This window comes from Aythya marila (assembly GCF_965140915.1).
Source record: "Aythya marila genome assembly, chromosome: 2".
NCBI lineage: Eukaryota > Metazoa > Chordata > Aves > Anseriformes > Anatidae > Aythya > Aythya marila.
In genome coordinates this window covers 134,132,860-134,155,313 of record NC_139043.1, presented here as the reverse complement: position 1 = coordinate 134,155,313, position 22,454 = coordinate 134,132,860, and the positions used below count along the sequence as shown (strand labels likewise).

The 22,454-nt window shown below is 42.5% G+C and overlaps 1 protein-coding gene across 1 annotated transcript in view; it reads right to left on the bottom strand.

The window, feature by feature from the left end:
* LAPTM4B (lysosomal protein transmembrane 4 beta) overlaps window positions 1-8,087 on the bottom strand; it is a 60,951-nt gene extending 52,864 nt beyond the window's left edge. The window contains exon 1 of the mRNA XM_082752346.1: window positions 7,966-8,087. Coding sequence (XP_082608472.1) covers window positions 7,966-8,061 — 96 coding nt within the window. The 5' untranslated portion in view covers window positions 8,062-8,087. The remainder of the gene's footprint in view (window positions 1-7,965) is intronic.
* Window positions 8,088-22,454: the final 14,367 nt, after the last annotated feature.

Here is a 22,454-nt window from a genome sequence, read left to right as displayed (position 1 = left end):
GCTGGGTTGCCAGAGGCAGCTTGCCCTGGCTAGCAGCTGGAGTACCTTATCCCATGCCAGCTCATGACATCTGTGCCCAGACCGACCTCCAGCCTCTCTGGGCATGAGCTACTGCAATCATGAGAGGAGTGTCCCAGCTTCTGACAGCAAGCCACACACACCTGCTTATTTAACAAACAACCTAACAAAAAAATCACCAAAGCTTTGATCAATTATTCTTACGTAGTCACCACAGGCAATTTCCACACAGACCATGCAATGGAAAAGGGCTGTCAAGTAGTACACTGCATCCTCACATCACTCTGCAAGCCAGGCAGCAATTTAGTTGTGTAAAAAAAGAAGCAGGCATACCACAAAGGATGGTACACTACAGATAATTACTGAAGTAGTAAACAACTTGATCACATTTATCCAATCTGCCTGGGCCCAGCTGTTTCACAGCTGGAAAATGCACCTCTGCAAGGTAAAAATTTCCTGCAAATCTGTGTTTCTGCCAAAAGCATTTGTCCTGTCTGAATTAACTACTTAAAGTATCTCCTGACAGAACAAGACCATGCTCAGCACAGGCCAGAAGTGAAGTGAAAAGCATCCAAAGCACTTTAAAAAGCTCTCTAAGCCAGAGGACTAAGATCACAGGAGTCGGAGCTGACTGCAGACACACGAATGAGAGCAGATCCACAGGAGGTCCAGAACATTGCACTAGGCTCAAGTCCAAATTATTTCTTCAGTGATGTCTTGCTGGCAGAGACAATGCCTCAGATGGATGAGGAGTACTCTTGTACCTTCAGTAATGATCATTGCTCTTCCCTTCCTGTTCTGCTGTCCAGAGATATGGGCCTTTAAGCCCCAAGCTCAGCTGCTGAACACCAGAGCATGCATTTTCAGGTTTTGGCCACTTTGAATATCCATAGCTTTATAGTCAAGTCATGAGCCTCACAATAAAATGAAAGAGGAAGAAGGCAATAGAGGAGATTAATTCCTGCCTATCTTGCAACATCCGTTCCATATGTCCAGGAATATATAAGACTAATTGCATTTTCACTGACGTCACTCTAATCAATGATCAGTTTACAAAGCTTAATGTCTGGCTCAACAGGAAATATACATTAACTGTCAACAGAACTGCTAAACACCTTTTACTTGATTAATGCAATACCTTCTCTCCTTTCTGTAAATATGTTCATGATTTTTGAATGCCATCTTTAAAAAGAAAGTAAATATAGTGTACTGTACTCTTAATGTGTTTCTTTCCAGTAACAAGCATTTATCTAATTTCTGCTCCTCTTTCAACTGTCCGTTTTCTCACGGGAAGGAGAAAACTGTTCCTTGTAATCTCAGTGAATTTATCACCCGATTGAAAGCCTTACTAAAAAAATGCATTTTACAAAAGTTTGCATTTTCTGAATTGATAGCTATGTTAATTGGAAAAGACAAATGTGTCATTATTCTGGACAGCTGATGCAGATTACCAGCTCTAGTTGCAATAATTCATACTCTGTGAAAAATCCCAGCATGGCATCTGGGGATATAAGGAAACCTGCATACACAATGTGATTATTGCTTAAAGAAGTGTTTAGAAATCCTTGTGTTCAGTAAATGCACGCGCTGTCCAAAAGATACTTACAAGGGATTTTAGCTGTCCAATGCTTTAAAAAGTTTTTAAAACAGAAACATTAATCAACATGCTGATACGTGACAAAGTCTGGGGAGGACTGCCAAAATGCTGCTTCAGCTCCTCTATGCATTACAGCAAACAAGCAAACCTGGAGATTTTCACTCAAGACACAAAGCACAGGTAGTGTTAGATACCAGGTACCTATGAATCCACCCTTTTCTTTTTTGTTTCGGATAAACTTTCTGTCCTCTTCATGCATTAATTCCACCACCCACAGGCGAGTGATTAGGGTCTTTTCAAGTTGTCTTGTTGATTGTACAATTTAAATTTCTCCCACATGGCACTTTATTCAGTATTTTAATTGAAGGAGTCCCAAGGAATTAATTGGCCTGAGAAGGAAAGGAAATGGGATAAAGACCAGCACAGTAGAAACCAGCCTAGGTTTGTGCATGGTGGAAAGAATTTATTTAAGGACTTCACCAGAAGCCTTTCATGAAGCTGCCAATTAGCTATTGCATAATTCTAAACTGTCTTTTTATACAAGTTACAATCAGAATGTAGTTATTTAGAAAGTCCTCCAGAGCAGATGCATCTTGTTTGTCTAATGATCAGTGCTGGTCTTTATTCTTTGTTTTATCATGTCTAAAATGCAGACATATATTTTCTTATGAATGTACCATGCAGGTCCTGAGTAGGCATTTATGTGCAGGATCATTAATATATTCCCTGCTCTTCTTGAATAAGATAATGAAATAGACTTGAATCACTCTAAAAGTAAATACCCTGATCCCCCTCTGATTCTAGTGCCAGTTGGGTATTCAACACGTACATCAATGATATGTAGAAATCTTTGAAAGTAGCACTCATGTTTGTTTTTTTTTGTTTGTTTGTTTGTTTGTTTTCAAAGCAGAAAGTCACCAAGAGTTACTTGGGAATATTTTTCCCCCTCCAAGATCTCATTTTATGAAAGAAAGCACAAACAATAAAAAAGATAACAATATTTTTGTAGGCATGGAACTTGGAGCATAAATATTCAGTCACTGCAGCTATTTCCACTACAAGAATCAGGCAGCTCGAGTCATTTCAGATTATGTGCTGACCCCTTCACCTGATGGTGGAGAACCCTCATCTGCTGCTGACATTGCATCTCCTGCTAAGGGATGGGAATTAGCCATGTTACTGGCACCACCCATGTCTTCCCTGTGAATGCACTGCCCAGGCCTGAGCCACTGAGGTGTAATCACCTGCTGAACCCACAGCGAGCCCCATTTTGCAAGATAGCACCACCAGTACTGTATTGTTAGAGGAGGTAGAAGAGGGACTAGCAGTGCCTGCAGGATAACTCGACCCAACAGCTCAGCTACATCACACTGCCACAACATGGAAAGTGACATCCCTGGCTGGTCTGAAGGAACAGGGAGTTCAGTATGACCATTTGTGTGCACATAAAATTGGGGAAACTGTATTCTTAGCCAAATTCATTCTATATAAAAACAAAGAAATCTAAATTCAGGTTGAAAATTAGGAGAAATTTCTTCTCAGAAAGAGCAGTCAGGCATTAGAACAGGTTGCCCAGGGAGGTGGTGGAGTCACCGTCCCTGGGGGATCTCAAGGAGAAGTTGAACATGGTGCTTAGGGACATGGTTTAGTGGGTGACATTGGTAGTAGCATGATGGTTGAACCAGTTGATCTTGGAGGTCTTTTCTAACCTTAATGATTTGATGATTCTATGAAATTTCTAAGTAAAACACAAGACCTCAAACTTGCAGTCATGCAAATTCCCACAACGTGGCTCTAAGATAACAAAGATCCCAGTTACCTTGAACCTCAAAGTTTCTAATGGTACAATTTTCCCCTTTTCACAATTTTCACAATTCATTTTTTTTCATTTTTCAAAATCTCCCAATTCTTACAGGTTTGAAAATTATAACTTCACTTTTTTTTTTTTTTTTTTTTTTTTTTTTAATTTCTTCTGCCTTTCCTGAAAAGACTTTTTCACACCATTCAGGTGACCCACACTTACAACTCCTTGGTGATGTGAGCAGTCCTAGACAGTCTAAAGGTTACAGGAATGAGGACAGAGCACGTTAGAAGAACCTCAGTGTGGGTATATTTTGTTTACATGAACAGCCAGTGCTGATCTCTGCTCCCTGCCAAGATTTCAGTAATCTTCTAATGGGTATTTAAGCACATCGCCATACATGCTGTTTTGCACAGGCCTTGGAAAAGACAAGGGAATAAGCATGGCCCAGTCACAAAACATAGACCTTGAATCTCTTTTTGACATCAGGCCAAGAGCACTCTCCTGATCTCAGCAGAGTGATCATCCTGTAAATCCATTGCACAATGAGACTATAGTAAGCAGTACTTCTCTTTTGCTTTACCATATAGAAAGGATACTACCAATACATTTTTTCATCCATTAGGACTCTATCCCTTCATTAAAAACAACTGGAATGCTGACAGAAACCATTCAAGTTTTCAACCATCCACTCAGAAAAATCTAGCACTGAAACATCACGACTAGCGATCCATCCTGAGCTTTCCACAAATAGCTTGAACGTCGAAGCCACCCCGGCTAAAAACTTAGGCTTGCTCTATTTATGTTCGTACCACATGTCCTTCAGAGAGTGCCTCAGCAATCTGAATAACTGGCAGTCATAAAAGGCTCTTGCTCTTCCATTAGTTTTTTATTTTTAGGCTCCCTCGCAGGGCCCTGGGTTGAGGAAACGGAGCAGAGCTTCAGCACGGGCCGTGCCGGACAGCTCCCGTGGTGGTTGTGGGGTCCCGGCTGCCCCGCATCCACAGAGGCAAAGCTCTTTCTCCTCGTGTTCCCCCCCCCCCACCCCTCCCGGATTATTTTTTTCCAGAAAGATGAAAGTTTCATCTTTGCCCCGCGCAAGTCAATGGAAAATAATTGCTGCTGTCCCAGATGGTGCCGGCGGAGCCGCGGGGTGTAAACAAAGCCCCTGCTGCCATGTGTCGAGCTAATGGAAAACCCTTCTGTGGCACTGTCAGCACATCAGACGCTGTTTCTTCTTTGTTTTTTAGATAAAGAAAGGGGAGTGCATTTACTCGGGAAGACAACATGCTGTGTTTACAAGTGCTGTTACCAAAGAGGATATTACTCTGACTCACCACTACCCACTGGATCACTTGGAGCTAACAAAAACGCCAGCTTTTCATTCTCATTGTCCTTCTTTTTTTTCCCTACATATATGACACTTTTAAGACTTTTGTGCCCCAAAGTCTTCTGCTTTATTACTTATGGCCTCAGATTTTGTGTTTGGTGTAACACAAAGAGGTATAAAGTCCATGCCAGTGGGATGAGAGACAAAGATCAATAACCAGCTGAACTGAACTGGTCCCCAGGTTTCTGAATAAATATTACCCTCCAGCCAGCCATATTATTGCCAGTTTATGAACATTACATTTATCTTCAACATTACAGCATGCCTGAAGTTTTTCTCCCCAGTGCAGCACATCAGCTCCTGAAGTGCAGGCCACTCTGGAGCCCTACTAGATATTGCTGTCAGGAATTTTCTTCTGATTGATATTTGGCTGCTCCACCCTTTACAAGTTACATTTTACATTGAAGTACGCTTTTTGATAGTATATTTTAAGGTGCATACTATAGTGTAATATTATGTAATACTGTATTACATTAGTCTAGATGTGGTGCCTATGGCTCTACCAGAAAGAAACTACCGAAACACAACAGCTGCAGAAACATCAGCATTCTGAGATCCATTATGTTCTAAAATGAAGCAAAGTTAAATATTTATTTCCCAGCTATTGATATTTTATGAGACCACTGTTCTTGCCCTTTACCTGCAGGGGAAAGTGCTCTGATCACCCCACAGCCCCACCTGCATTCACCTCCCTTCACTCTCCACTATTTGGAGGATCCCAAACATCCAATTAAAACATTAAAACTGAAGAGCTAAAACATCATCACAGAGACACACACGGCTTTTTCCACATTTAGTCAGAAATTCTGCCTCCTGAAATTATCCTAACTGAAAACCTGTTCAACATATGAAAATGTTACTTAAAAAACCTCCCCAAGCTTACAAGCTACTATTTTTTTCTTCTTCTTAAGAAACTCATTCTGCAATACAGAATCATTATATTCATAGGCAGGGGATTAGTAAGACTTGCACTTCACAAGAAGCAAGATATGCAAAAAGCAAAAAGAAAGCTATTCTTTCTCTAGGGGGATTTTATTTCTCAAGTAATTTCCTGTAAAGATTAATGGCAAGCAGTATAGAGAAAACATATTAGTGTGGTGAAAAATCAAAGTGTTTTTTTTTTTTAAAAACTTTTATTTGAGGCAACACTCATAGCTTGTTTGTGGTTTGGAGTAATACAGCCACACAGAATGAATGAAGAGGAAAAATCACCAGCAGGACAGCACCAATTTTTATGTATATGGTATCAGAACACAATTGATCCGAGATAAAACGATATTTTCTTATATGACTTTGTAAACTAGAACTTACAAACAAGGGCTTAAGGGGCTTATTGACTTAAGCGGCTAGCCTTTATTTACCTCCTAACTTGGTAAGCTAGCAAAAAGGTTTAGTATTTACTATCAACATGCAGCAAAATTTCTGTTCATAATAGTCAACCTTAAAAATAAAAGTATGTGTGATATATGAGAAAGAGTAGAAAGCAGTGTTACGAGTTAACTGGCATGTTATGAGCTATTGTCAGTTTGAAGTCATTTAGGAATCTTCCCTGAAACATGTATAAAAAGGAAGGAAGCAAAATAGGAAGAGGTATAAATCAGGAAAAAAATCAATACTTAGAATAGAACATTTTTAAAGAGGTTTTGCAGAAATGTACTAAGTGAAACTGGGGCACTGGCATTTAAATGTTAGTAACATGGTAGGTAAAGCTTAAAAAAAAAAAAGCCCTCAGCCTTTTCTTTGTAACTAAAGCTAAGCTAATGCACTTAATTCCCTCTTCCTTGAATATTTTTAGGTCCACTGAAAAGCTAAAGTATCTGTATCCCTGTCTTTGTGGAGCTGATGTAAAGAGCCTTCATTCAGCTGAAGGCTGACTGAAAGAAATAACAAGAATCCTGGAAGAAATGTTCAAAAGCTTTCAGGTCATATTCAGACCCACTGAAACTCTGCTGTAGGTGGGCAAAAAGGCCATCTTTTTCAATGCTGCGGTCATTCTGGATACCACAGGCTGTGGATATTTCATTTAACTATTAAATGGGGAGCAAGAAATAGCTGAACTAAAACACCATTTTATCAGTGGTGAAATATGCATTTTATAGGACATCATATTTTATGTGATTTCTGGGACATAGTTGTCAACCTAGCATTTTAATTACGCTGATTGAATTTATTTAATGAGCTGCCCTACAATGGAGGACAGCCGAGCATTTTTCACTTCCTTCTGAAGGGAATTTCAGCAGTTAGCAAACAAGCCTGGGTCTAATCTGCTTCCGTCTGCAGTGACCCTTGGCAAACAGCTCTGCGTGGCCTTGGCATCAGGATTTCTTGCACCAAGAGACTGGGAAGACAAAACAGGCTGAGAAGCAACACATCCACATAACCCAAAACAACGAACCACCTCTTTTTATTGCTGTGACACATTTGCAAACCCCACGACTACGGGGCTGGCTCTGGGAAAGCTGCTTTTCCTGCCCTGCTACCCGAGGGGTTGAGGAAAGATTGTCACTGACGGGAGAGGAGATGGGGTCTTGGCGTGTCTCCTCCTCTTTCCCTAGCTGGACACCTGGGTGTCCAACAACATCAGGTGCCCAACAGCCTCTGGATGGATGGGAGATGACCCATTAAGGCTGTGCCTCAAGGGTCAGTTCCTCACTCCTCCAGCCTGGTGGAGGAAAGAAGTCTTCCTGATATGTCGCGGAGGCTCCTGCAAACCTCCAGTCCCCTGTCAGCCAGGCTCAGATGCCACCGACCACCAGTTATCTGGTACACGCGGAGCAGCAGTGACGAGAGCACCTGCCCTTTTTGCAAAGCAGCGTCACAAAAATCTTGAGAGCACAAGATTTTCTGTGCAGTGTGGTCAGCACCCGAGCAGCCTCGGCAGATCCAGCGCATCCATGGGGCCCCAGTGCTGCAGTGAGCAGCAAACCCTTGCTCCGAAGTTTGGGGAGCCGGGACAAACCCTCACCTCTCACATCTTCACCCCCAAACCTGCTTTTTGTTCGAGACCCCTGCACACCCTTAAATACCCACGGATTTCCTCTCCTGCCGTCGGCAGATTCCCACCACCAGCCCTGCCAAGGAGCGGCGGGGAAGCGCCGGACCTTCACCGGGGCTCAGCCGCGCCTGCCAGTGTCGGGACCCCCCCAAACCCCTTCTTACCAGGTACCAGACGCCGAGGATGATGGTGCCGGTGCGGACATGGCAGCAGAGGCAGCAGCTGTTGGAGTAGAAGCGTGCCCAGGGCGAGCTCAGCATCTCCGCGGCTCCTCCGGGCTCCTCCGGGCTCCGCGCAGCTCCGCACCGCTCCGCGGGGGCGGAGGCGGGGCCGGGCCGGCCCCTCCCGGCGGGCGGGACCCCCCTGGCCGGGCACCCAGCAAGAAACATCCCCCTCCTTCCCCGCTAGATAGGGCCGGAGACGATGGGGAAAATCTCAGCATCGGCTCCGGGTTGTGAGGGCAACGAGCGGCTGGGGTTTGCCCAGCGTCCTCCTAACCCGCTCCCATAGCTGCTGCCATCGAGGGGGCTGGAGTTGTGATGGAGATTTAACTGGCACGCAAGTGGCAGCAACCTCGCTCTTGCTGGCTGTAGTCGGTGCACTGGTGGTGGGGGAACTGCAGCAGGAGAAAGGACCCCCTTCTGGTGGTCAAACAGCAGCCCCCATGCAGGTAGAAGCTGAGCTTCCTACCTAGCAGACAGCTTTTTCTTCTTCATCATCATCATCGTATTATTCTTATTCTTATTCTTATTCTTATTCTTATTCTTATTCTTATTCTTATTCTTATTCTTATTCTTATTCTTATTCTTAATTCTTATTCTTGAGATTTGTTCTCTAGAGGAAATAAGGGAGAAGATGCGACCAGGAGGTTTGCACGCCTAGCCTGACCCTGAGAATAATTCAGTCGCTGACATCTTATCTTGGCTACTTCCCAAATTGCGCAGTTTATCATCAAAATATAATGCTGAAAAGTACTCAGATGTTTCCCTATATGGTTGCTTTGGGGCCCTTTTTTTATTGCATACATACATCTGCACCAAACAGTAACTCCCAGATAAAAGCTAACTTGGCACAGAGGAACATTTCTAACTATGCCTCATCCCTACTTGTAAAACCATTGTAGTAAATTAAGTTAAAAATCCCTTAAGCGGGAACTTTCTATAACCTCAGTTTTTAGCTTGTCCTTATTAAAAAAAAAAAAAAAATCTTATTCATAAATATTATTATTCAAAAATAGAAAAACCACCTGGCACAAGATTCATATTCAAAGATGACCCTAAAATCTATTAAAGTGAAACATTCATAATTGATAAAAATAAAAAATAAAATCCAAGAGACCAGAGAAAAATCCCAAGCAATGTGTTCTGTTCTGTCTTGCCAACAGCCTTGACAGACCTCTGTCTTTAATACCAGAAGGTAAAGATATGCAAGTCAGAAAGATTAAAATCTTGTATATATAACTTGTGAGAGTATGCGGAAGGTAAGAGCATTTGCTTCATTAACGTTATCTGAGCAAGGACCTTTTCAAAGCAAAGGGGATAATAAGCAAAGGTGTGTGATAAACAAGGACACCCAGGCACAAACCCGGAGGACAAGGGATAACAGAGACAATGCCGAAGACCCAGTCTCCAGTTACAAATGGATGGGCCATTGAGGAGCTCCAGCATTGCTTTGGAGAGGGGCCCCTGGACTTTGTTACTGATAAGAAGGGGAAACAAAAGGGACCTGAGGAGCTGGGATATTCGAGGGGGGGCTGTGGGCCTGCAGTGTCAGTGGCTGGAGCCAGCGGGTTCTCGTGGTTTCCCGTCAATGGCTGTAATCCAGATATCCTCTGAAGAAAAAGGAAGAATGAGAAAGTGATCATTAATTACTTCAAAGCAGTTTCCTGTGCAGTTATAAATTTCCATTCAAATAGCCTGATAGGAAGGATCAGGAAACATCAGGGTTTATATCACACTCCCCATTTATAATCATCTCTAGGGGGTCCAGAGAAGTACAAATCGTAGGCAGGTTTTGGAGAAATGATGAAGCCCAATCTGCTCCTTTCTATTTATATTTCTGTAGCATCCTAGACACTTTGCAGATGGAAGACCTAGTCCCTGCCTCGATGCACTGATAGTCCTTGGCTCTAGTCAGTAGCTGACAGGGTGCACTTGCAGAGACCCCACCAAGAGACCCCATCTCGTGCCCCTTGCTACCAGCCATGGTGGCAAGGACATAGCTGCAAACTGCATTAAAACAGATGCAAAGAAGGAAAAGTGGGGGTCATGGCAACACAGGTTACAACATGAGGTTTACTGTGCTCCAACACACAACAATCCACTTTTCTTTCACTCATTAGGACTAGTTGCTGGTACTCCTCCTCCCAACTTTTTAAATACTTTCATGAGCAAATCTGCTTCTGGACAGGTGGCGTGGAAGCTGCAGACCTTCTGTCTGTGCTCGCAGTCCACAGAGATGGTGGAGCATGGTTCAATTGGCCTTGAATAATTCAATCACACTGCACCCGGTGTTGCCTGCAGCACATACACAGAGGGGTGGTTGAAGGGAGTGCTCTCAGGAGCACTGATGATGCTCAGTAGGATTAGCCCTGTGCTCCTGTGAGCAAAGAGGTTGTTAATTGTTTTGTATTTGGCAGTTTAAGACAAGATAAAAAAAAGGTTAAATATTGTCCAGAAACCAAGGTCTAGGTATTGTCCTTGAGCACAGGGCAGTGACAACATTGGGAAATTGGCTGATTATATTAAAGAGCAGTTTTGCTCAAGTTCTTGTTTGGCCAGGTCCAGAGCCTGTGTTTCAGGATGGCTGCAAATGATTCAAGTACCCAGGGTTACAGAAATAATGCAATAACATTTAAAAAAATCAACAACAACAAAACAAAACACCACTTAAAAAAAAAAAAAAAAAAGTCACCTTCCAATAAATACCAGACACCATCTCTGTTTCACAGAGAAAGACAAAAAGACAACAGGCAATAAAATAGGACTGCTGCTGCAATTCAAAATGAGTTCAAAAGGTCATTCATTCTCCTGATTTGAGTAAAACAATTTAAGGTGAGAACAGTATTTGTCTCCAACACCTTGCAACTCACTATACATTTTAGAGACATGTAAGAGAGACATCACACTAACACAGCTTGATGTACAACCACTTACACATAGCTAGCCAAATTTCCCCTTTCCAGTACCAAAAAATGAATAATAGGCTAATAAGCTTATTAACCTGTTTTTATTGTTTCTCTCTCTCTCTCTCTGTCACTGGTTTTAAAATCACAGAATTACAGAATCACAAAAAATATGCATCATTAAAATATTTTGATATGTTGCCTTTGTAAATCAGGAAAACCCAGAGCCCAAAAATTCTCCAAGAAAAGGGTCAGCCCTATTACACACTGAATATGCACATACCTTTTGACAAGGCTACAGGGGTTAACACCATAACCAACAGAACATGCACCTACCTACATCTCTTGTCCCCACAAAACACAAAAACAAGAGCATAATGGCTGTTTAAGTCATTTACTACATTTTAGAATGCAAGCAAATGATTCAGACGGTATGAGCAAGATGAAAATTACTGCTGCAGGTACAAATAGGTTCATAAATCCTAAAGGTATAGGGCTTTATCCAGACCTGAAAAGAGCAGTATATAGTGTGGGCATTTCCTTGTTTGTGGAGTTAAATTACGCATCAGATAGAATTGATCTCTTATAGCTTGCTCCAGTTCCTCAACAGCATTAGTTGAGCTCTGGCATTTTTCTGCACAAATCTTTAGCTCACAGTGACAGATCTGTAAAGGACCTTCCATCCCACTCTGCTTCTCCATTTCTTCTTCTGGAAGACCTGTAAGTCTTAGTATGTAGGATGGGAGCACAGATAATTTTCAGCCCATCTTGACACTATATTTAGCTTACTGTGCATTGTTCCTTCAGCATGCTCCCCCAGTATAAGATACATGGATCCCACCTTGACCAACAGGATGCCACACTAACAGTGCACTGCATAGGCAAGGGCAGGACTAGGGGTGGCATGGCCATAAAGAAGGAGATAGCTTTGGGGTGCTCTCAGAAGGTAGGATTCCTGGCTATGTCACTGCACCATGTAGGCTGACCAAAGTCCTACGGTGACAGGCAGAGGCCTGGTGGTCTCCCCCACCCCCATAAATCTCCAGTGACACTGCAGGCTCACACAAACAGAGATAAAGGGGATAAAGGGAACAAAGGAATGCAAGAGTTAAATAATCTTGAGGATAAGGAGGTGCTAGACATCGCCTGGAGCATGAGCTGAGCACCAGCTGATCACCAGCACCAGATTCACATTCAACTGTTTCGAAAGGGCTGAAGGTGGGGCATGAGAAAAGGTATAAAAGAAGTAATCACCTACTCCCTGTGTGGACTCAGACTCTCCATCAGCTGGCCTGTGGACAAGAACCCACTCACCAGCAGGGAGACCCCTGATGCCAGCTACCAAGGAAGAAGTGGTTCAACCCGGTGTGGTTTGAGCTCTGTGAGCACAGCCCAGCAGTCTTCCAAGCTCAGACCAGAGCCACCTCCATGTGGCTCCAAAAGGGACCCACTGGTGGTCAGGGCCAAACCAGTGAGCAATATTGGTTGTGCTTCTGGAAGAACAGATCGAAAAAAGGGGAAAAAAAAGAAAACCTGCTGGGCATCAACGGCAAGGAGAGAGCAGTGAGAAGCAGCCCTGCAGCCCCCAAGGTCACTGCAGGAGGGCAGGAGGTGCTCCAGGCAGGCAGCAGCAGTTCCCCTGCAGCCTGTGGAGAGGCCCCTGGTGGAGCAGGCTGTCCCCCTGCAGCCCATGGGTCCCACATGGAGCAGATCTCCACACTGCAGTCCCCCCATGGGTGGAGGAGCCCCTGGTGGAGCAGGTGGATGTGGCCTGGAGGAGGCTGCGGCCCATGGAGAGCCCCCGCAGGAGCAGACCCCGGGCCGGAGCTGCAGCCCGTGGAAAGGAGCCCACGCAGGAGCAGGGGGGCTGGGGGGAACTTCCACCCACCTGTGGGGGACCCGTGCTGGAGCAGTTTGCTCCTGGGGGATGGATGGACCCCGTGGGACGGAGCAGTGTGGGAGCAGTGCTTGGAGAGCTGCTGCCTCTGGGCAGCCCCCACAGGCTCAGTTGGGGAAGGACGGCATCCCGTGGGAGGGACCCTGCATGGAGCAGGGGCAGAGAGGGACCGTGAGGGAGCAGCAGAGATGAAGCATCAGGGACTGACCACAGCCCCCATTCCCCATTCCTGTGTGCTGCTCAGGGGGAGGAGGGTGAATGGGGGGAAAGTGTTTTAGTTTGTTTTCAGTTTCTCACTGCTACAGTCAGTTGGGAGTAGGCAATAAATTACATTAATCTCTCTTTGCTGAGTCTGTGTTGCCTCTGTGGTTGGTGAGCAATCATCCTGCCCTTATCTCAACCCATGAACCTCTTTTTCATCCTGTTTTCTCCCTGATCTGTTGAGGAGGAGGAGCGAGAGTGTGGCATGGAGATGCTGAGCTGCCCATCGGTGTTAAATCACCACAACATAAAAGTTAAGAATATAAATAAAAAAGTCTGAAAAGTACATCTAAAGATGGAGCACAATAATATGTAAAAGAAATGTTTACACATTGTACCTTGCCATGCTGCAGTGGTTTTATGATGTTAGTCAGTACTTTAGCAATAAAGAACATCATTTTTTCTCTCCTTTTACCTTGGGGAAGTCTGTGAACTTCTCTAATATTTTTATTTCTCTTGGCTGAATAGAGCTAGTGAACCTTGTGCCCCATCTCATGCCCAGTGGAGAAGAACAGCTTTGACTTTTCCCCTTCACTGGCTCAGAATGCTTGGCTGTCCCAACCCAGTTCAATGGGTACTTCAGTCACCTCTGTGGGTACGCTTGTCACATGTGGACTACTCCCATTTGCAGAACATATGGCCAGAAGTGTGTGCTGGCTCCTCTTGCACAAGCCTTCAAGCCTCATCTAGCTGCCCCTGTATTTAAACCAGTAACTTGTACCCACACCTCCTGAGAGCTCGCTGAGAAGCGTAAGGAATGTTTCAGCAATTTGTGTCAATAGAGGGCTTGAAGGGTAAACCTTGAGTCTCTGATATCTGGGGGGTTTCAGAATAACCGCTAACTATTGTGACTACTGCGTGGGACACTACACATGTCTCTGATATCTAGCCAAGAGATTAAGGAGAATGGGAAAGTTGAAGGATGACTAAAAGACAAAGCTTGTAGGGGACGCTGCACAAGTCTCTGACATCCAGCCAAGATGGATAAAGGAGAAGGACAAGGAAAAAGCCTGGGAGGAAGACTACGAGTCTTCAGCACAAGAGAGCCCCAGCTGGACCACTGGAAACTGATATGCACACACCAGAGGGAGGGTTTGGATTCCGGGAACTAATTATAATAACCCTGCCTTTTCTAGAAGTAGTAATGAATACATGTATGTATCAGCCTAGGAGCATAAAAAACAGCCGCCTGATATAACGTGTGTGTGTGCCCAGACTCCCCATGCACCCAGCACTGTTCACGTGCCTTTTATTGACCTCATAAATAAATCTTATAAAGCTAAATTGACTTGGAATTTATAACAGAAGGAACCAGTCTTCATCCAAAGACAGAAAGAAATGGAGACACCCCCACTGATCTTGGAAGATTGTTTCCAACCCATTATCACCCCCCTTGATAAGCCCAGATGTCTTCTATCCCACTCAAACTCATCACCTCTTTCTCTATCAGGGCAAGTAAGCCCTTTAGCACCTAATGTCTAGTAACTTCTACTCTACAACAAAGTTTTTTCCAAATCTTTTTTGTCGAATTAAATTTCTACCAACCAAACACTGCTTCCAGTCCTTTAAGTACATACATGTATTTATTGCTTCTCTCAAGTCTGCATCTAGACAGTGTTGTAAGAGCCTTACAAATTGCAGGCATCAGGCACGACATTATTTACCAAATGGACACAGCGTTGGTATTGTGCCCTCATTCTTCTTCACTGTTTAAATTCAAACATCTCAGGGTTTACACTTGACCTTTTACTATGATGACCCAGTGGACGGTCACACTTAGGGCTTTTTTTTTTTTTCTTCTCCTTTCAGCCTGAGCAGTTATGCTGGACACAGTATTAAGCCAGCTGGTATAGGTGGCTACATTTTATCCATAGACTGCAAACAACCAATTCTGAAGGATGACATACAGCATATTAGGATGAGATTCTAGCTGTTGGATAAATAGGTTGTTACATTGCCAACGGTGCCTTGCTGCTTGCCAGATTGCTTAAACAAAGGAAATTTAAGTGACAGTTTTTAATATCATGGTGAGTTTGCGGTCAAAGAGGTCACAAGCCTTTTATTGATGGGAGAGGCAGACCTTCTAAGAAAAGCTAATGTACATAAAGAGTATTTACTTCCTCTTAGTTCCATTAGTTAGATTAGTTAATTTTTAATTTATGACTTCAAATATGGCTCAACACTGGGAATTTTGCCAAATTTTATTCCCTTTTTCTTTATGTGATAGCAGGTTTCTCCCCTTCTTTTAAAGACTCAATTTTTAATTATTATTAATGCAAAAGAATAGATGTTCCTCCCAGTTTTACTCATCAGTCTTATGTTTACATAGTTATAAGAAAATAAAAGACCTAAGAACTATCAGAAATCATGACAATTTGGTCTTTTCATACTGACCTCAGTGTAGCGATAAAGTGTCTTCTTCCATCCTATCGAGAACCAGGACCTAATTTTACGTCAGGAGAAACTAAAACACCACACCTTCTATAACTGTATCTCATTAATTTCTGTAACTTACACAGCAAACACTTCCAGTTTTGTCTTTTTGTGTTACCCACATTACCTCTTGGAGCCTGCCTAGATTTTTCCCCAGATGCATGATGTTAATCCGTATATCACAGAATCACAGAATTTTCTAGGTTGGAAGAGACCTCAAGGTCATCGAGTCCAACCTCCAACCTAACGCTAACAGCCCTCCACTAAACCATATCCCTAAGCTCTACATCTAAACGTCTTTTAAAGACTTCCAGGGATGGTGACTCCACCACTTCCCTGGGCAGCCTGTTCCAGTGCCTCACAACCCTTTCAGTGAAGAAGTTCTTCCTAACATCTAACCTAAAACTCCCCTGGATCAACTTAAGCCCATTCCCCCTCGTCCTGTCACCAGGCACGTGGGAGAACAGGCCAACCCCCACCTTGCTACAGCCTCCCTTGAGGTACCTATAAAGAGCGATAAGGTCGCCCCTGAGCCTCCTCTTCTCCAGGCTGAACAAGCCCAGCTCCCTCAGCCGCTCCTCGTAGGACTTGTTCTCCAGGCCCCTCACCAGCTTCGTCGCCCTTCTCTGCACCCGCTCAAGCACCTCGATGTCCTTCTTGTAGCGAGGGGCCCAAAACTGAACACAGTACTATTAAAAAGTACTATATTAAACCACATGCACCAGAAACCTGAGCTCTGAATTGTCACCAGTTTTAAACCAACTAAATACCACCTCCCTCATTATTTCAAGTATCTGTGAAGCTATTCCTCTTCTCATGCTCTCTTTGAAGTTTGCTGACCTCTTGAGCAAACTCCAGGACACGCCGTACAATTTTCACTGGTGTTCATTGCAGTAAGAGGTTTGCCACAGAGCTTTACAGAAGCTTCCAGTCTCTCAGAAAAATATATTTTTCCCCTCTATGCTAAGAGGAGTGCTTGAGTTTTTTTCTCTTAGTGTCATCCTCTGACAATTTACCCATCTACTGCATAATAAGGAGTCACCAATGGAGATTGATTCCTTTACCAGCCAAACCTGGAGAATGTCACAGCAGCTGTTGGCTTCATACAGTGAAAATGCCAATGAGGTTTGCCCCCTTCAGCAATCTGCTCTGGATCCCCAGGAAAAGCCCCCTTCATGGTTGACTTGCTGAGTACCTGATGGTGATTTGGATGCAGTTAAGCCAATACTCACCTTTTCTTGCAGCCCATGCAGAGGCAAGCTGCAAGTACTATACATGCAGTGTAATACCTTTCATATACACCATATGTATTACAGGTCATGGTATATCCTTCCTGAAACACAGCACATATGGATTTGTTAATTCAAAAGAGAGGAAAACACTTCTTTTTTTAGTATTGGTGGTACAGAAAGTTTTATAAAATGGATTAAACTTCTAATTAAACTTTTGTTTGTATCAGAAAATACTGCTAGGAAAAAGAGTAAAACATAAAGCACAGCCACCAGTACAGCAATGTGTGTGGGGTGTGAGACTGAAGCTCTCTAGTGCTGTATATTTTATGTTGTCTCTCCTAAAGGGAGACAGGTCAAGGCTGCTAATGTTCTTCCAATTACAGAAACCAAAGATATTCCTGGCTTCTCTGTATAACAAGCTCCTCCAAATGATCAAAGTTCTTAGGATCCCTCATGCCAGAAGTAAGATTGATGTTTTAAATAATGTGCCTGATATTTCATTCTCCACTTTGTATACCAAACGACCTCATAAATACCAATATAATCCTACCGAAATTGCATTATTTGGCAACTCATCCCCAAGAGTAGCATAAACACCACTTCAAAAGCACATCTCACACTCATTCTCATCATTACATTTTTGTAAAGGTACATTCATAGATTATCAATACAAAGTTTATTACTGTACAGCCGCTATATAACATTTTATAGGCGTACACATCTGAACATGTTTGATTATAGTCTGAGGCAACTTTGGGAAATCCTGACTGGGCTAATGCTGCGAAGATCTCCCCATTGACTTTGGAAAGTTTAATTGCAATAACACACAATTACAGCTCATTGCATCTTTAGAATCAAGCATCTACATGCAAACCTTTGGAACAGGAGTGGCTCAGGCATGGCATGTGGAAACCCCATCTCTGCAGGTTAGTGACACTCTACAGAGTAGCTCCTCTGATTTTACACCATTTCAGCACCTCACTTAATCATGATTTATGCTGTTTTCCAGCCTGAGCCCAGATGACGTGCATGGACTTGGGATTTTAAATGCTGCACTCAGCTTGAGCTTTATTAGGGGTGTTCATCAGCATACTCCCACTTTGCAAGCTGATGAACATTTGGACAATGTTTAAACTAATTCTGAAGCTGAAAGTGCTCTGAAATTAAGTCAGTCTTGTTGGGGCAGGTCAGTAGGTATGTACCTGTATAATGTTGTTACTACACATCCTGCAGCTTCCTTGTTTCACACTCTAGTACCAAAATACCTGGCATTTGCTCAGAGCCTGACTTTCTTTTCCACTCTAACATAAAAGTAACTGATCACCAGCAGGACTGCCTTCAAAACCAAGCGTACTTTGAAAATGTAAATCTGCAGGTTTTTTCCCCTTTTCCTTTGATTTTTAGTCTACGTGAACACTTACACTGCTTAACTACCACGGGTGACACCTCAATACCCTCTCAGTACGGGGTGCTGACTTTTGGCCATGCCTAGCAAGATGTCCTCAGTGTGCTGGGGGAACGACCTGCTGACAGCTCCCTTTGAGCCACCAATGCACCATAAATAATGAACATCATCTGCAGGTAGCAATTATCCCCCCAGTTTAGCTGGCAAAACACTGTTTTTGAGGTGGGCTGGCCAAAAAAAATACTTGGAACCGTAAAATCTAAGGTGTTGAAAGCCTTGCAGTATATCATGTTCTCGACGCAGCAGCAACACGAAGCAGAAGCAAAACATTTTGCATGAGAGAAAAGGCACAGTGGTTTCCAGAGCTGTTAGCACTACGTTAAGTCCTTACATAAGAAATCCTGCTCCCATAAGATGCTCTGAGGCAGCACAGAAGGATGACACCAGCAGCATACTAGCACAAAGCCAAGGTCATTAGCAAGGGAATTATTAATAGAGTGAAGCACTCGCTGTCATGCTTCTGTGTCTTAATCACGTGCTGTATGACAGATATTTTACCTAGAAGTGAACAAGCAAAAAGCTATTTTCTGATGTGATGTGCACTGCTTCTGACCTCGGTTTTCCCTATCTAGTACCCAGGTGATGTTACTATGGAAATCCAAAATGGCAATCACCAGATACACAAAAATCTGCCCCTCTCAGTCACAGACATGCCAGACTCTGAAGCCTTCAATCATGTATCTCTGTCACAGCCTACCAAATATTTTTATATTCAGTGCAGGACACCCTAAAATGTTTTAAGAATACTATAAAGAAGTTGCTATGTTAGCAGGCTGCACGAGTTGGATGGCTTTGAACACCACCTCTATAATATATGGACATAAAATAGCAGGGTATTGATTTTCCAGCTCCATTCTACCAGCGCTGAGCATCCTGAACCCACTCCAGAAGAACACTTAAAAACATTCTTAGTCATGCAAATAGGTTAGATGAAGCCAAGGTATGAGATCCATAACCTTGCCCCTTTCATAGCATAGAGAAAATTTGAGATGAGGAATCTGAAGACACCAGCATCAGCAAACACAAAACATGCATGGCTCCTCTCCCCCCAAATTCCCATATAAGCAGTGGGACAGAGTACCCATACAAGCTGCTGACCCCTGGCTGACAGCCTGCTACTACCAGCATTTCCAGAAGAACCTAGAGGCCTTGCTCAGCTGTTTTCTGTGGCTTCATTGCTGGAGTAACACAACTGCCCAGACTCATTGTCTGGACATCCCTTTCTATATGTGAACGGCAGAAATCTCAAGATCTTTTTTTTTTCCTTCCCTTTAACCACATGATCAGTAATGCAACATTTAATTAGGTAACCGTAATAATGCAATACTTGGTCAAAATTTGTACACCCCTCTGTAGCTACTCATTTTCCTGAGTTATTAAAAAAATGCAGTTTAACTCTAAAACGAACAATTTTTAACACTAATTCACCATCGATCTCTAGGTCAAATAACATTAGTTTTGCTTTTTAATAAGTCAGCTTCCTTCTCCCAAGTTTTTTTTTTTTTTTTTTTAAATTATTATTTTTAAATCATCACATGGGCTCTAAGCTGTCTGCTCTGAACTAATCTCTGGAACCTGTGAATTGCAAATAAGTAAAAACATCAAAAGGAATCTCCCACATGCAGCTTCAATTGTGGGTATAGATCAAGGCATGACTTCACTGGTCAGCTACATAGATAAAGATGGTCAAGGAAACAGGAAAATTAGGAAGGAAAAGGTGTTTGTGAACTGGTCTGGTGGCAGCTTCAGTCAGTGGCCTCGAAAAAACAAAGCTCTCAGTGACAAAGTCCTTGGCTTATGCTTCATCAGACATTTGAAGTAACTCACTTAGCTCAAAGGCCACCTATCGAACAGCTACATGAAAACTGCGTGTGCAGAAGAGGTGATATTCCTAAGGAAACAGAACTGTCTTAAAAATACTGAGCCACTTTCAGAGGTCACAGAATGAAGGATAGAAAATCTACTTGCTTAAACTGCAGGTGTTTGCCAGCTTGCTCTATTAACAGCACCGTATGAAATCCTGAAACCATTAGTTTCATATTAAGAGTTTCAAATGCAATTTTCTGCAAAATGTTCCTTCACAGAACACACCAAAATTAGACAACACGGTTTCAATAAGAAACTGATCTTCAACGAACTGGAAATCTTCAGTTTGGTACAACTAACTTGGTATCTAAGAAACGGAAGGTCAAGTTTCATTAACGGAGGAAGGGACCTTATAAAGATACTAGATAATTTTTAGGAATTCAACTGTTTTTCTTCAATAAGAACAACCTCTGAAACTTTACTAGCAAGATGCTAGTACAGAAAACACCAAGTGCCCCCCACCCATCTGATGACGCACAAGTTTTTCTACTTGGTTCCTGAGACCTCAACTAGCAGCGGCTCTCTTAACCCTACAGGGAAGACAACATATTGCTTATCAGCCATGGAACCTCTTCTGGTCCTCACCCCTCTGCCCCAAACCCACAAACTAATCAATTTTAACAGTGAAATATTTTAGCGGTATCTTTATAAAGGTAGTTCCAGTTTGCATTTTGTTTTCTTCCTGTTACAGCAGAACTATGCTGAAAGCTTTTAGAGTCGGCCCGGAAAACTCAACCTGTCCTTCACATGTTCGCAGCATTCACTACAAATAAATTCACAAGGAGAAGTGGTTATCGTTACGGTCACTGCAAAGACTTGCATCTTAACAACTCAAATCTTAGCCGGAGACCAACTTGAGACATGTAAAAGCAAAACCACTATGGTTAATAATAGATGAAAGTCTGCTCAAATGATGTATTCTGATGTCACCTGCAGTTATAAGAGCCTTATTTCACAGGCCAATCCCACGGCTAATAACCATTAATAAGGCAGTTTCCAGCAAGATACAGTTCGGTTACAACACAACAGTACTAGAAGTATTTCTATAAAGTTTGAAATGTTTTTAATATGTACATTCTTAGTAAATATTAAAGCAGTGCTCTTCTCTTGCACTTTTTTTCTTTAGACTTCTAAAAGGGCAGCAGAAATACAGTTTTCATCCCCCTCCAAACCAATGCACAGGTTGTTACCTTTGTAACACGCACATATGAATTCTGTACATCTTTCCCTCCCCACAAAAGAAAACTATGCCATGACTACCCAATTACACATCATCACAAGTTTAAATTACGCATACAAATAATTCCAGAGTATTTTTAAAAAAACAACATATCGGATTTATGAAACCATTCCATGCATTCAACAACAAATAAAAGAAAAAAAAAATTGTTAAATTTCTTTAAATAGCATTTTTCTCTACCCAAGTACCAAAGTCTGGATTCAGTGTATCATTAAAAATAACCATTGCTTGACTCATAGAAACATGACAATACATAGATAACCACGTTTCTATTTATAGACAACACGCCATACTACCTCTTTAATGAAATGTCAAATAAAGCAAGGTTTGCTTTCTAAGACATTGAAACTGCACATTAAGAAAACAGTAAGAGGTGCTGCTAAAATGGGTAACATTTTGAAAGGAAGGCTATGTATTTATACGCTCCTGCTTCGGAATAGCAGTTAATCAGCAGGGTTCCTGTGTTGGTAGCTAGTTTCTTTTTTCCAGAATGACAAACTTTCCAATAGCTACAGCTTAATAACCCCAAAATACCACCAATTTTATCCCAAAGAGATGAAAAGAATAAATTTATGCAGTGAAAACTCTTGGGGGCAGTCACCCTCATTGCATAAATGCTTCATTTTTCCCCCCCCTACAAGAAAGGCCCATAGCTCAACATACAAGTTAGAAACACATTTTGGACATACATTACAAACCTGAATCGAAAGTAAAATTCTTTTACTTTTGCCAAGAAAAGGATAAGTAAAATTAAAATATTATTTACATGCATATAACTCTGTTTTGTAACATCCCATTTGAGTGTCTGCCTTAACATACTCCTTGAAAACTGTACTTCGGTTCTAAATTTAGCTCACATGAATCCTGCCTGACAGGCATCGGTCCCAGGCATCATTCCCTCCCCGTAAATAAATCAGTACTGTCAATATCCTCAATTTATTTTGACATCATTTTAGAGCGTCACATGTTCCTGATATACAGGGATTAATACCTGTGCAAATTAGTATCCATTTATTAGGAAAGTTGTCCATTAGCAAGGTGCATCTTCAGTACAATTAAAGCCAGCTTGCTGCGTTAACTGTTCTTGCCCTGTAATCCTGTTGAACTGCACTTATGTACAGTAGAACAGTGAAAG